Here is a 15,928-nt window from a genome sequence, read left to right on the forward strand (position 1 = left end):
GTGCTTTTAAAGAGGCATAAAGACACTGTTGGTTTTGTTCTTTATTTCATTCCTGAAGACTCTGTATGAGAAATTTGCTTTTACTGACTGTTACCAGACATTGGCATAATTCATTAAAAAAAAAAAAAAAAAAAAAAAAATCAGGACTTTAAGGCCTTGAATTTGATCTATTAAATATGTACTGCCCTAGTGTTTCTAGAATTGCTTTCTGTGAAAAGATACAGAAAGAAACCATGAACACAGCTTTGCATAAAGTGCACAAGTTGTTCTGGTCTATTTTAGCTGAAGAGAAACACTGAAACATGAGAGGACAGTGCCCTGGACTAAATGGCTTTTGGGGAAGAAGATGCTTGGTTATTGATATGAGAATAAAATGCCAATCTTGTGATTTATCTTCTCTGCTACCACTAACACCTCCTGAAACAGGAAGACAGCTGGGCTATTATATTTCAAATTCCATTTGTGTTAATTTTAATGCCTTCATACAAAAGGAGGGGAAAGGGGAAAGATGTGCTTTATTCCCACATGTTTTCTGTGCATCTCTAAATGAATAGTGTGGCCCCAGTGGACCTTTCTGACCCTGTGAGATTGTCTTACAGGGGATCTCCAGCACCTTCCAGGTTTTTGGTCACTTTTCCTACAAGGCCATATCTCTCAGTTCTTCCCCTTCAAGGGATTACATTTCAGAAACCAATTATGGCTGACAAAGTTTCAAAAACTGTCTCCTATTTCTCAGGGGCCTGTAATCAATGTTCAAATCTGAGATAAACAAAGTTTTGTCTCTAAAGAGAAGATAAGCTTAGCAGAGTTCAGAAGGTGCCTCAAACAGCGCAAACACCTTCTCCTTTAGAAATGTTTAAATGTTTCCATCCAAGGTGATAGAAAACTGAGCAGCATTATCTTGCAGATGGTCTGAGAAGATTTTATTAAATAAATACCAAGGCATGTGTTTTTTGCTTACCAATTAGGTTCAAAATTTCCAGATCCAGGGCTAAGTTAAAGCAAGGAAAGTCTTGTTGTGAAATAAGACAAGAAGCAACCCAGTCATTCAAAAGTTATACCAATGTTTTGGATAAGCAGAAAACATATGGATCATTCTGATAGTTGTTCTTCTAGATAATCTCTAAAGCTGACTTTGTTCTTTAGTTCTGTTGGCTTTCACTGGGGTTGCACAAGCGTTGCTGAGGAGAGAACCCAGATCATTGTCTAAAGGTGCCTTTGCTCATGAATAACAAATTAAAAGGGTAATTTGGCACAGCAGGTGAGACAATTAATATTTCAGATCTTATTATTTTTGTTTATGGATATATGTGTTTGTGTGTAATTATACATTTCAAGGATGAAGAGATAAATGCAGTTAAACATTTCCCATTTATCTAAATAAATGCAAATTAAACTTGCATTGTAGAACAAATAATTGATAGGGATTAAGAACACATATGATTCTTCTTCTCAGTGTTTATTGCCATTACGTTAATGATGACAAAAAGCAGAAGGGTGGTGGTGTTACAGATGCAGGTTTAGGAATCATGTATTCATCAGTTCAAACCTTTTAAATTGATGGTGATGGAGAACAACTGTTTTAATTCATACTCATTTGGAAGGATTTGCCATGACCTCGAGTTAACATGTAAACATGGCAAGGGATATGAGAAAGATTCCTCTGGTGTTCACTGAACTTGAGGGGAACCTTGCTGTGACTTCAGTGGGCTCCACGCTGAAGCTCTGAGATCAGGGCCAGAGAAGACACCCGTGAAGTTCTCAGGAATCATAGGACATCTGGGATGGCACCAGCCTGTGGTGTTCAGTGCTGTGGTGTTAACCCTGTGCAGAGCACAGATCCTGCATAGCTCAGTTCATGAACACGACCACTCCTCACTGTCTGTGGTCTGGTGGGGAGGGGGTGAAAAATGAAGTAATCAGAATGCCAGCTTTCTTTGTCAAAAAAACCCAAAAGACCAACCAGCCCAAAAACCCCCAATTCATGTGTTTGTCAGTTTGTTTTAACCAACAAAGTCAGCCTGTATTATGCTGTAGTAAACCATACTAAACTATATTGTACTATACTACACTACACCATAGTATATAATGTGCCAGGATTTGGAGCCAAAGTTCTGTTAAATGAAAGGCTGCATTTCTTCTTCAAAAATATAAATATCAGTAATTGGTTTTCCTGGTTGGATGCTGATTAGCCCTGCTGACACTGTGCAGTCCTATTTATGAACATACATATACATAGACATACCAGCTGAGTGTGTCAAATATTCTTGCCAGTGTCACTGACTCTCTCCCCTTCTGGGGACTCCTGGGTGCTAGAAAAGCAGGAAAGATAGTGAATAAAGAAGTGAATTTTAATGTACTTTTTTCAGTCACCCTGAATCAAAACCACTTAAATCCATCTGTTACTGTGTCAGTGAAGTTTTTGTTGCACTGGGAAAAGAATATCAAACATTCTTCACTTTTTTAATAAACCCTCCCCAACCAGTATAAGAAATGCATTGCCCTTAGACACAGAGCCATGAGGAATAATTGCAACTTGTCACAGAGAGAGGTTATAATTATGTCTGCTGTTAGTTATGTCTCCATGTGCACAATAGAAGTTACCTTTTCAAATGCATTGTTCTCTAATGCAATACCAGTTATTAAAATTTGACGATATTATTACTTGCTAATGAAGGAAAATGAAATGAGGCTTCAGAAAGTCTGGGTGCTGTAACACTGAAAGCACGTGGAGGGAACAAAGAGGAAAGATATGTGCTTATTGCAGAGATTTCAGATCTAAGCTTTGCCTCAGGAAAAGCAAAATTGCCCAAAGGGTCAGAATTTCAGCTCCGGTATTTCAGACTTTGTTTATGTCTTTTAAAAAATCTGAATATGTGTCAAACACTGGTCTAGTTCTGACACTGCATAGGCACCTCTGCATGAAATGCTGCAAATCAATTGCAGTATATTAGAGACAAAAACAAAGCTTAACAGTTGTTGCAGTAGTTGCTGTGATGTACTTCTCTGCCCTTTTGTTAGTGCCACAAATTCTCTGAAAGTATGCTCATAAGGTCTTATTTTAGGGAGAAAGAATTAATTGTATTCTTCCAGCCTAGCTCCCTATTCTGTCACTCATTTACAGTCAGATTTTTGAAGCCTTTAATTCAGGTCATGTGTTCATATTAGAGACTTCTTCCTGGGAATTAAAAGGCAGATAGGATAAAAAGCAGTGCAGACACATGCCTTCATTTTCAGAAGTGACTAACAGCTCCAGGTATCAGAATTTTAAATTGCCCAAGAAAGTATTTGCTGAAAATCAGAGCCCTTGAGCAAGTTTTAAATTGGGTGCCCAACTTGTGAGTGTGCAAAATCACTTGGGAAATTAGAAAATCTTGGCCATATGCTTATATGTTAACACCACTTGACTAACTCCTTTCTCTATGTTGCTTCCCTAATTTGCAGTTGGTTTTGTGTTGTAAATAAGATATCCTTGACTCAGGCCTGAAAGTTCCCCAGGAAAACTGGAGAACCCTTCTCTTGTTAAACAGCACCCTAATTACAGAAGCAATTTTACAAACAATCCCCTGGGGGAAACATTTTTGTTCTCATCAGGAAGGCTGTTGAATAAAATAACACCTTTGCTAACTTCATTTATTTACAACAGGACACAAGACTGAGGCTGGGTTAGATTTATTGCCATTACATCACTGATGCTCAGTAATTCATAAAACATTGGGTCTAGGAGTCAGCACTGCTGTTATTTCCTCTGATGCCTGACCTCACCACAGTCTAATAACATACAGGAAATCCAGAAGACAAAGGAGGAAAGAAGTGGTCTAGAATGCTAAAAATAACCATAGAAAACTTGTACAATCATGTAATAGAGTACGGCCCAATAATTTATTTAACATAATAGTAGAATCTGCTAAAGCAATTAGAATCTGCTCCAAATGTTTCTAATGGAAAATATGCTAGGGGTAAGAATAAGCACACTTAAAGAATGGATACTTTTAGGTTATGTAGTTCAATTACGTGTACTGGTTTTAGGTTTGTATATCTTATTTCTTACATATGCAGGCCACTTAACAACCTGACTGGAACAGACAGTCATTGTGTGGTGGTTGTATTTCCAGAGGTCATCCTATATGAGCCAGACAGTCATCTTAGGTGATGTATTACACTTGACAACCCAGAAAGTTGCAATACAAAGGCATTCTAATTCTCAGTGTCCTCTGAGAATTATTCAATATCCTTGATGGTATCTAGTGTCTGGTATGCCATTGGGATGACATTTTTGGTGTCTTTACTAATCAGTCAAGGTTAACATCTCATTTATGTTAACTGTGTGTTTGGTTTGTTTTGAGTTGTTTTCTTTTTTCCCAATCACTCTATAGTTGCAGGAATTTCTAAAGCAATAAATAGTGTAATGACACTACAATGAAACTCATCTCCGCTCATTGATTTGCGGTAGAATTAGAACACATTGTCCCAAATAGGCAGAAATTTAAAATCGGTGCAAATAGATAAACGACATCATCAGGGAAGAACAAAACCAAACCCAAAAAGCTGTTGCATGAAAGTCAGGTAAATCTGATGAATTTAGTTTGTAGAATATTGCAAAAGCAAGTTCACAAACACATGTATCTTTTTTGAACAGCTGCTCAGTTTGACTGTGCCTGCCCTCCTTTTTATTTACATTTGCTGCAGAGTGATTTGAAAGTGGCTATTATTCCTATAAATACCAATATTAGTATGCAGACTGGTATGCTCAGGTGTGAACAAGTCTTCACCATTTGACATTGACACTTGGTTTCTCTCCCAATCGGAAGCAGAAGCACTTACTGATCATGAGCTAGGAATAATGAATAGATTGAACCAGCTGTTCCTGAACAGCCCAGTTGGCTGTTTTCCCTTTCATTAAATTCATTGGATTATAATTGGATAGATAGATAGATAGATAGATAGATAGATAGATAGATAGATAGATAGAAAGAAAACATTCCCCTTTGTGCAAAGGTATATGGTAAATTAATAAATATTGATAGATTTAATTTCAGAAGAAAGCAAAGTCGCGTGGGGTGTTTTATAATTGACTGAAAGACACTTATTGAGCGGGTGAGTTGTCCAAATTCAGTCTAGGGAGTCAGATTTTCAAAACTTGTGCTTTCCAGAATTGTCAATAGACAATTTTAAGCATCTTAGGCTTAAAAAGCAATAGGCATTTTAAGGCATCTTCTGAAGATCAGAAGCTAGGAAAACTTTCTAGTAGAAGTGATGTATTTGGATAAAAGAAGAAACAGGAATCTGTTTTTCTTTCATTAATCTATAGAAATTAAGCATGGAGCTGTTCATCATCACAACAGTTCTTTTGTATTAATTTCAAAAGTAAGATTTCCAGGCACCAAAATTCCAGTAAATATCTACAAGTGTAGAGCAAAGAATATCTCTTGAGTCTGAAGAAGAGGACGCAGATTAATGCAGAGATTGTTTGAGAGGTCTTGGAGTGAGCAGGGAGCTGAGCAAGCTGCCTATGGGAGGCACGGAGAGCTGGGCAGATCTTCACAGCTCTTGATCAGTTTTGCAGGTAAATACTCCTCAACAAAGTTCTTTCTCTGTGTCCTTTATCACAGTACAGCGCAGCCATCCCAGAAAGTTTCAGTTCCAGGTCCTACAGAAGCTGAGTCCTTTCTCTGGGAACACCATTTCACTAAAGATCTGTCAGTGAGAGTGATTTCCCACAGGATTTTAAAACTGATTTTCATAATTCAATCCTGTTAAGCCTCAGGTTGGAAAAACAATATGTAATAAAGGTGTTGCAGAGCCCAGTGTCCTCCAGATGTTGCAGGTAAAACCCTATAGCACATGGAGCCTTAACACTAAAAGTCAGAAGCCCACTGTGTGCACTTTTTTTTCTTTTTTCTTTATTCTTTATTCTTTTTTCTTTTTTTTTCTTCTAATAATTAATGATTTAAAGCAGTTGCATTATTATTTCAATCACTTTTCACCTATTTCCCTAATGGTTACCACTTGCCTCAACATTTGCATTTGTTTTAATATTTGTATTTTTTTGCATAATTTCTCACATTATATTTATTTTCACTTGCACTTTTTTAAAAATAAAGCATTCCATGGGGATAAATTTAATAAAAGTTTCTCATTAAAAGTTCTGTAACAGCATGATTCCCAAACCTGAAACCAAAGTGCTCATATTTAACAGTTTTCATGACTCAATAGATTAAGTGTGAAATAGGAAATATAATAACAATAACAACATAGCCATATCCTGCACAGTTGTTTCACTTAAAATTATTCTTGAAAAGTAACATAATTCATAAATAAATCAATTCTCACAGAGTGAAATTTGCTCAAAAGGCTCTCTGAAATAGCCTTGATGTAGTTATTTAATGAGTGGACAGAAAGTTGTATGGGCAAGGGGTGAATCAAAAATTCACTGGTATTAATATATTGGAAGGCAGGAGAATAAAAGAAAAAAAGGGGAAAAAAAAAAAACCCAAAGAGCAAAATCATCAAATTTCTGTTTTGTAAAAGTCTCTAAGGTGTCTCTAATCAGCTGCCTCTGCAGTGTTCATTTCAGAAACATTCTTATCTCAGACCTAAATTCATATGAAGGTTCCTCTGTGGTCAGTGACGAGGTCCTGCCCTTGGGAGCTGCAGTTCTGAGCTGCTCTGGCTCCTCCTTCAGAGGGACCTGAAGCCTTCTGCTGTGACCAGGGCAGCAAATTCAGCCACCTCAACTGATCCTCTGTGTAGACGGGAGAAATCCAAACCTTAGCAAGTCTGAAAATTTTTCCCTTGAGCGGGAAGTGGAGCTTTGCCTTTTGAACTTTCCAATACTGAACAATGCAGAGAACAAAATATTTCCATGCCAGCAACTCCTTGCTCAGTTAAGAGATATTGCCACTGGCTTTAAAGTCCTCCAATGCACAATGGATGCATTGTTATGCTCCAGGCACTCTGGAAATCATTTGGAGCTATTTATTTCTGGGGTTTGGGGTCAGGGGTGTTACTTTTGGGGTTTGTCTTTTTTTTTTTTTTCCTTGATCAGTTTGTTTTATAAAGTACTTCTTCACAGCACAACAGAGTCTGTGTAAATAGCAAGGAGCATGTCAACATCAAAAATTCTCACAGCTATGACCAACTCCATCTTTTTTATTAAACTAAGGCTCTTGGCACATTGCATGTTTTTGGACCATTCCTTGTTCAGCAGCTTCTTGTGGAAATCAGTTAGCCCCTGAAAGATACCCTGGAGATGTGCTCTTTTCTATTTATGGTTTGGGGGTTAGCAGAGTAAGGATATGAATTCATTCCATTGCACTAAAATGGCTGGGGAGCTTCACTGCTGTCATTCCATGCCTAATAATTTAAACCAGTACTGACTCCATAGTCTCTGTACAGAGTCCATCAGCAAAGTCTCTTCAGATCATTTGCTTTCATTGTGTTTATTCATTATTGACTAGCAGTGGTTTTGCTGCATTAAGCTCTGCAGTTCTGGGATGATTTCTATGGGAATTGCCAGAAAAGTTACAGGAAAAAAATCCCCCTGAAATTCAGCCGTCAGTGCTGTCCAGACTTAGGATGATAGGTTAGTGCTTCGTCACTGGCCACATGTTCACCTGCAAGGCACTAGTACTGAACTGGGAAATAAAATCTGTATTTACCAATAACAGCTAATTTAAGTTTTTCAGACAGTATTGGATGGTCTAGGTATAGGCAGACATACAAGAAAAAATGTTTAAGAGGTTATCTTACTGAGCATAAATAAATAAATATATAAATATATATATACTCACCTATATATAGGTGTATATATATATATATATATGATATATATACCTAGCTATATACCATATATATATACCATATATATATGGTGTATATATATATATAGGTATATATATACCATATAAAAATAGGTGTATATATATACCTATATATATGTACCTATATATAGGTATATATGTACCTATTTATATATGTATAAATAGGTATATATAGATATATATATATACCTATTTATATATGTATAAATAGGTATAGAGTTGTTATATTTATGTATATATAGCATATATATGCATAAACATCTATATCTATATATATATATATATAATGTTTTATTGGCTCGCTGGCTGACTGAAGCTATTCAATACCAAGATATGAAATTTCTAGTCAGATAGCAAGGTCTTCTCACCACTCAGTGTCATGATCTGACACATTGTTTCAGTATTTCAGCTGTTTGGAAGTGAGTGTCTGGAGCCTGGAAGTGGCAGATCATTGGGAATCACAACAGTTTTTTCCTTCATTTCCAGGACTGAACTGTAGTTCTTTTTGGCTAAATCTTGCCATCTATCATACTGTCTGCTACAGGAAAACATATGTTTTAAGGAGCCAGAAGCATTATCTCCTTCCATGCAAGGCATTTACTAGGTGAAACAATTCATGTCATGCCATGAGCCAGCACTCAGTTGTTGTCTTTATGGGTTTGTGGAATTTCAAGACCTAAACAATCTCATTTTCAGTGGTTTTACTATGGATTATAAAGAAGCATCAATGAGATATAAACTTAGTGTTTAATAACCCATAAAACATGTCGTAGCAAGGTTTTAACTACAAGGATCTGTAAAAAAGGTTTGAAGTACATTGCAATATCCTTTTGGGATGCCAATGCAACTAATGAAAGGGTCTAGACAATAAATTGGGCTAATTGCTGAGTTACAAAGGCTTTTCTTTGAATTTTTTTTTCTTTCTTCTTTTTGCATTTCTTGAAACTTTTTCTCCCACCTGCCAATTTTGCTTTGTCATGAATTCCTGTCCTTGATTCTGTAATAGCCCTCATAAAACTTTGCAACATTGAGCATTTGTTTAATACAGAGGGGGTTTTGCTGTCTATGGCTCAGGCATTTGCTGACTCACTGCAGTACCATTCTTTGTATTCAATTAACTGCAAAACCCAAGAAGCAGCAAAATTACAAACAACTGATCAGAATTTTTCTGAAAACAGTGTGTATTCTTTCCATCTGACAGCTCGTGTCTGTACTGTACAAAGAGGGCCACACTCACATAGTCCAAAGACCCCCTAAATCTCTAAAGCAGAGCCTTGTTCTTTGCTATCTCCAGGCAGACTGGTGAAATTTGGGTGGAAATGTGACCAGTGTGATGAAGTACCTATCAGACAAGTGACTAGTGTGATCAAATATCTATCACAAGTCATATTGCTTTCTAGGCTTTTAAAATGGCAGGTGGTATGTAGAAAGGAGTTTATTCCTCTGTTGCCTGTATGTTCTGTGGGTTTGTAGATAGAGGTGGATTGATTTCAGCACCCAAAAAGCTGTTTGGGCAAGTTGCCCTATTTGTGACAGGTTGGACTTCCTACAGCATGTTTATCAGACCTGCCTGGGGTCTCAGACTAACCATGATACATTTATTTGGCACTTAACAGCGATGTATTTATTGTCATTATTACTCACCCATAAATTTGGAAACTTACAGTTTGTGTCTGTTCATTGCTCTTTAACTGAAATGTGAAAACACTGTGGGATTTCCCTTTCAGGCCTCTTATTTCAAATGTTTTATTCTACAAACACTAAGAGAAGGGTAGATCATCTCTGATTTAGGTTGACCTGGGTCTCCACTTGTTCTTGACTTCTGCACAGCAATATCAGTAGAGTTACAGTGACATAAACCAGAAGAATACAGTCAAAAATCAGATCCTTCCTACACCAAATCACTTTCCACATCTGTTTCCTATTTGTCTTATAATGACACATGGGATTATTTTGGGAATATATTCTGCTTTAACTGTCATGCCACTGACTCTGTAGCCTTATCAGATATTAATTGGTATTCAGGTTGAGCAATTGCCATCTACTAAGGAGAAATGCCAAGAAAATGTAGATTGATAATAACATTTTTCAATAATAGCTTGTAGCATTAGTGGCATCTTCTGTTATTGCAGTTGAGGTTTAGCATTCTCATCAATTTACTACTTTTATTTATTGTGCAAGATCTAGATATGGACCCTACAGTAGAATTCCAGAAATGCTTTTCTATTTGATTATTTATTCATCTCTGGTTAGAAGGAGCAAAACCAGAAAACTGGAGAGAAGCAAGGAATGTGTCTGGATTATTAAGAAATAGAAAGAAAGACAACAGGAGAGAGAGAAATGTTAATACTGTGTCAGATACTACAGATACAGGATGACTGTATAAACATAATCAGGCAGGCTACATGTACAAGAACATGCCTTAGGAGATTTTCTGGGAACAAACTTCACTCAGCTGTGTCCAACCTTTTTATCTGACAGTGCAATAAGCCATAGAGGGCTGTCCTCCTAACTGTTCATTCTCCCTTCATCTTTTTCTTCAGTGAATGGAAGGAAATGTGAAATCCATCTCACGTTCTTTTCTAAAACATGTAATAAATACACACAGATACATGCTTGTGTGATGTAATTGAACAAGTCTGTAATAAAATCTGTAGGCTGTGGCTTTACAGAATCATGGACACAGTGGGTTTAAAATAACACAGTTTGGAATTGTGTTTGGTCCCTGTATGGATGAGCAATATGGGCAAGGCAGGGAGCCAAGGAGGATGCTGCTTCCAAGGTGGAGGTTGATCTCTTCTCTTTGGGGCTCCTTGACTTAATTAGATATCTGCAAATTAACCACAATGCAGGTGGGAAATGGAAATCCCAGGTTTTACTGAGGTCTTCACAAGTCTTCTGTGAATGCTGAAGACTTCTGTGCACAAAGCATCTATTCTTCTGGTTTTATCCTCAGTGCAAAATGTAAGATAAACATACTATTCAAACTGATTGGCAGACTTGGTCCCCCTGTTAAAATTAATTAAATGTACTGAAAAGCCCATTGCTTTGGATTTATTTACCTCATTTGACTTGGTGTTGACTGAGGCCCTTTTTAATCTTGGTTTATATTCCTCTATGATTTGCCCTTAGCCTGTATATTTTAAAAGTGTCATCTCAAGGTATCGAGGAATAGTAGTAGTAGTAGTAGTAGGAGTAGTAGTGGTAGTAGTAGTAGTAGTTATAATAATAATGATGATGATGATAATAATAGTAGTAGTAATAATAATAGCTTTCCTGATGCAATTGAATTTGAGGATATACTCAGGCTAGGAAAAGCAGAATTTTGCACCATGTTATGTACTAATCTAGAGTGGTGGCACATTTCAGAAAATAACAGTCAGTAAAAAATAGATTTTATCTTTTTTTTAGATAAAAGTTTCAAATTCCTGCTTCTTCAGTTACTCAAATGTATTCTCAGTGAAAGCAAAAATAATTCAATAAACCCATGAAAATTAATATGAAAATAAATTATATGTGAAGTGGAACAGAAGAGACACAAGCTGTTTATGTGTATTTTTGCCTTTGACCAGCATTCAGCACATACTGATTAGGAGATGGGCACTTTTACCAGATCCTCACCCAGTGCAACTGGACTTCCCCGAAGCCACAAACCCCACTGGGACTCACATACACTGCACTCTTCTTGAACACAGTTCAAATTGCTTCTTTGTTTTCTTTAATGAAATAATGTTGTTTTTACCTTCTTTTTAAATTTTTAAAAATTTTTAATTTTTTTTTTTTTATTTCACAGGACAACATTTTTAGAATGGAAGAGTCACATTCTGAAAATGGGCGGGGGAAAAGCCCTTATGATCCCAAACTGCTGACAGCTTCACTTTTAGTAGGTAGGTGCCACATAGCAAGTTAAATGAGATGTGCATTCACTGTAAATAATTTGCCAGTGTTCTGCTTTTTTTTTTCTCCTTGCAGCGCCTACAATAGGCATTTGTTTTGTGCAATTTATTTCCAGGTTAAAGCAATTCTGGATTACTTTTAATACAGTTGACCCAAATGTCCTGAGGTATAAACCAAGATTCAGGTGCCACAAGAGCTGCTTTGTACCCCTGTGGTACCTTGATCCTGCTAAGTGTTTTTCCTTCTCACATCTTGGTAGAGGCATTTTAATCACCCAGTTTACAGGCTGGCCACACTGGTGGTCACACCAGCACAGCTGAGAGCTGAGTGAGAGCAGGAATAAATAATTCCTTACATCAGTTTTTCTGCCAAGGAATGTAATGTCATCCAGTGTTACCTTGCATGGAAGCTGGAGATCAATGAACAGCCACTGCTCCAGGCCCTAAGGTGATGTTTCAGCTGAAGAGATCTTCAGTAAATAAAGTTAAATTCCTGGCCTGATCAAAAATAAATAAATAAAGTGTTTCTGAATTGGTAATACTTCATTTCATGGAATATGTAAATACGGAGCAACTGGACTGTATCAATGTAATTGAACTAATGCAATTGATTTAATTTATCTAATTGATTTAACTTATCTAATTAAATTAAATATGTTTATTGTTATTACTTCACCTTCACAAGAAAGGCAAAAGGATGTTTTATGAGACTAAATTAGGAGGAAACAGATTCTTCTTTCCCTACACCTCTGACTAGGTGTAGCCACCTTATCTTTAACATCTTTACAAGTAACTTTCTGGCAATTTATTACAACTTCAAACCCAACAATAGTTTGAGAAAATTGGAGATTCTCATATCTCAGAAGTCTTCAGGAAATGACACATAATGAGATACATTGGTTTTGTCAGGCCTTTGTCCATATTGTTAGCCTAGGGCCTTGCTTACTGTCTGCCCTTATTCTATTTACTTTGCATTTAAAAATTAAGCTATTCAAAATAGACAGCAACAAAAATTTAGTCCTAAGTGTGCCTCATTTCCTGATCTTAGAAGCCCATAATGATCCCAGGTGATGAGCTAACCTGGGGACACATGCTTTTTAACAGGAAAAACAGGAAAGACATCCACATCTTGCTCCAACTTGTACCCTGTACAAACAGAAAGGAAAAAAAGTGTGTGTAAAAGGCCAGTGTATAAATTGGTGCCTGGAGCAACTTGAATTTGCGACAGAGCTACTCTCAAGTGAATAGCTTTACTATTTACTTTAAATATACAATGAAGAAGAGAATGATGACAAGCCAGTATTACATGGTATAACTGGTATGCAACTGCACAAAGTCAACAGCATCTAGCTTTTCACATTCCTTGTTTTTTTTTTTTTCACTCAGTCCATCACAAATATGATTATCGTACTTCCCTTGGCTTAGATTTCATCTCTTTAATACATCTTTGCTTTCTTGAGCCCACTTCCTGTCACTATATTTTTCACTCCATGTACATTTCCTTCTAATAAAGAATGGACTGAGCATGATCATTTGTTTTCAATCAGGCCTCAGAGCCACTGGCACAATAGAAAATAGTGCAAATCGAGCATTCAAAGCCAATGAAAAATTTCTGCTTCAGTCACACAAAACTCAGAGTGAAGCTGAAGTTAGCATTTCTGCATCCTGAACATGAGCAGCCTTCTTTCTCTGCCTCCTTATAGTTGCCTCACAGCCACACTGCATTACTGGTTATGATGTTGCATTTACTGCAGCCCTTTTCTGCTGAGTGTGTATTGCAGAGGGTGTATGCCAAATTCACTACTGGTTCTTTGCCTAAAAATAACTCCTCTTTGCCAAAAGCACCTTGTTTTTTATGGTAAAATGATGAACCAAGGCAAAATAACTTCCATCCCCAAAACAGTTGAGAAACAGGGGATGAACTGGCCAAGCAATGGCTGGAGATGGAGAGATTTGGTCCAGCTGCTGTCCAAAGAAGGGAGCACAGGAGGGAAGCAGTGAGTGTGCACATGAATACACTGCTGGACTGGATTGAGCTGTAACTCAGCTGCTCCTGGCCCTTCACATGACAGAATATTTATCCTCTTTAGTGAACATGGTTTATCTAAGATTTAAGAGGGCAGCTATGTAAACGAATTCCCCAGCATTCATTAAAATGCAGTGTTATAATTCATAATTGAAAGTAACTATCAGGAAAGTTAAAAAATGACTGAGAAGAGTAATTTAGATGGTTGCTGAGGGGAAGGAAACATTATCTCTCTTCTTCATCAGAAACACTAAACAGATATTTTGCAGTGTGGAAGGACAATGTTTTTGACAACATAACTAGAAAGTAAATTTTAGGTTAGTGAAATGCTGGAATTTGGGCAAAACGTAAATGTTAATTTGCAAAAAAGTAACTTCAGGTCTTAAATAGCCATTAGTACCCAGGAGACCTATTCTGTATTTCAGCTGAAACAAACTCTTACCAGTGTAAAGAGGATCTTCAGTTTTCCCTCTCTCCTAAAAAAATCAATAGTATTTGAAAAAAAAAAAATAAAACCACACTAAAGCAAAATGAAAATAAACAGTTCATCATTATTAAATTGTTCCAATATTTTTCCAGCATACATTCCTTGTTCCATCCACCTGCAGACATTTTTCATTATTTTTTTAACAGTTGTTCATTAAAGTTGGTTATTGTTGCCCTACTCTAAAGTAAATGCCAGCTGGGAACATGATACAAGTGGTTCCTAGTAATGTAAGACACTGTGCAGCCATTCCCATCTCTGTGCTGCTAACTAAACAGTCTCCATTTGAGTGGGCTAATGCATGAAATGTGGAGACCCAGAAATCCCTGGGCACCACTCACGAGTATTCCAGAGTGGGAGGAAAATGAGAAGCAGCATGGTTTCCAAGGAATATAATCACAGGAGAAAATATCACTGAATGTGTTAGACTAAAGGAATTCTGTTGGGAGAGTTGAAAAATAACAAACCTTCAGAGAAGGAGGCGGCATTGTCCCAACAACTGTTTGTTTAGGGAAATGACCATTTGGGTTTTTCAAAAGCTTTGGTTATCCAGAGTCCTCAAAGCTTTTTATGCTCCTGTGTCTCACTGATTTTTTTTTATTTTCTTTTACCATTCACAATTCCTTTTAGATTTTATTTAATCTTTCATTTTTAAAAATCAGTTTAGTTGCCTTAATGCTCCCAAATGTCTATTAATATGATCTGAAAGATAGTGGCCTTTCACAAGTTAAGAACTTTAGTACTCTATTTCTTAGAAATTAGCTAGTAAGTACATATGAGGTTCAAGATTTTAAAATTACTGTAATTTCTGGGAAATTTTAGTTATTGATTTTAAAAGAAGTGAAGTCAAACCACCTCTATGTCTGAAAATCTTAACTTTAGTGAATAAACCTTTTAACCAAGGATAGATTTCATTTGTGAACCCTTTTACCATTGAGAGCAATTGTGACATTGCCTTTATTCCTTATTCATTCAACTTCCTTAATACTTTGAAAGGAAAGTTTACAGTTTTTTACTCTCCACAAATTATTTTCTTTCAGAATGCAATCTTACTTAAAAGCTGATTAGAAACAAATAATTGAATAGATACAATTGATGGAATAGATGCATTTTGCATGGTTTTCAATGTCTTTGTACCTCATGACCTTGGGGAGTTATTCAGAGTTCTGTGTTTATGTAAAGGGTTCCTCCCCTCCAAAAATCAGCATTACTATGAACTTTAATTGTTGCCTATTTATTCAGTAAAGTCAGTATGTGTATCTCTGTTTACATTTTTGTGTCAGCATGCTACTCCTTTACAATAGATGGTTTTGGTCCAAAAGATATTTTTTACCTATGCAAACATTTCAAGGCCATCCTTTAGTTCTGGACAGTGGTTCCTTTGTGCTGCTGGGCTGGAAATACAAATTGACTAATTTTTTCTTTTTTTTTTTTTTCTCCTTTATTCTTTCCCTTCGATAAATGTTTGTCAGTTTTCAAACTATTAATTTCCACTTTCTTCTTAAAGTTTATAAAACTTCTTTTTAAACTGCTGACAGTAGAAGTAACACAGTGAAGATTATCTGTGACATTAAAGAATCATTTTCCAGACTAGCAATGAGTAAATTTCAGTCCCAAAGAAAGTATGCACAGGGAAATAAAGATGAATGTACTTCTATCTAGACAGGAGGCAGAATCCTCATATAGTTTTTGCATAGCA

The 15,928-nt window shown here is 36.5% G+C and overlaps 1 protein-coding gene across 2 annotated transcripts in view; it reads left to right on the forward strand.

Moving 5' to 3' along the window:
• The window catches only part of SEMA3A (semaphorin 3A), a 166,089-nt gene that overhangs the window by 87,294 nt on the left and 62,867 nt on the right, over positions 1–15,928 (forward strand). For both annotated transcript variants that reach the window (XM_074538777.1, XM_005489169.4), the window contains one exon: positions 11,617–11,710. In XM_074538777.1, coding sequence (XP_074394878.1) covers positions 11,617–11,710 — 94 coding nt within the window. The remainder of the gene's footprint in view (positions 1–11,616; positions 11,711–15,928) is intronic.

This window comes from Zonotrichia albicollis, chromosome 4, assembly GCF_047830755.1.
Source record: "Zonotrichia albicollis isolate bZonAlb1 chromosome 4, bZonAlb1.hap1, whole genome shotgun sequence".
In the NCBI taxonomy this organism is placed as follows: Eukaryota; Metazoa; Chordata; class Aves; order Passeriformes; family Passerellidae; genus Zonotrichia; species Zonotrichia albicollis.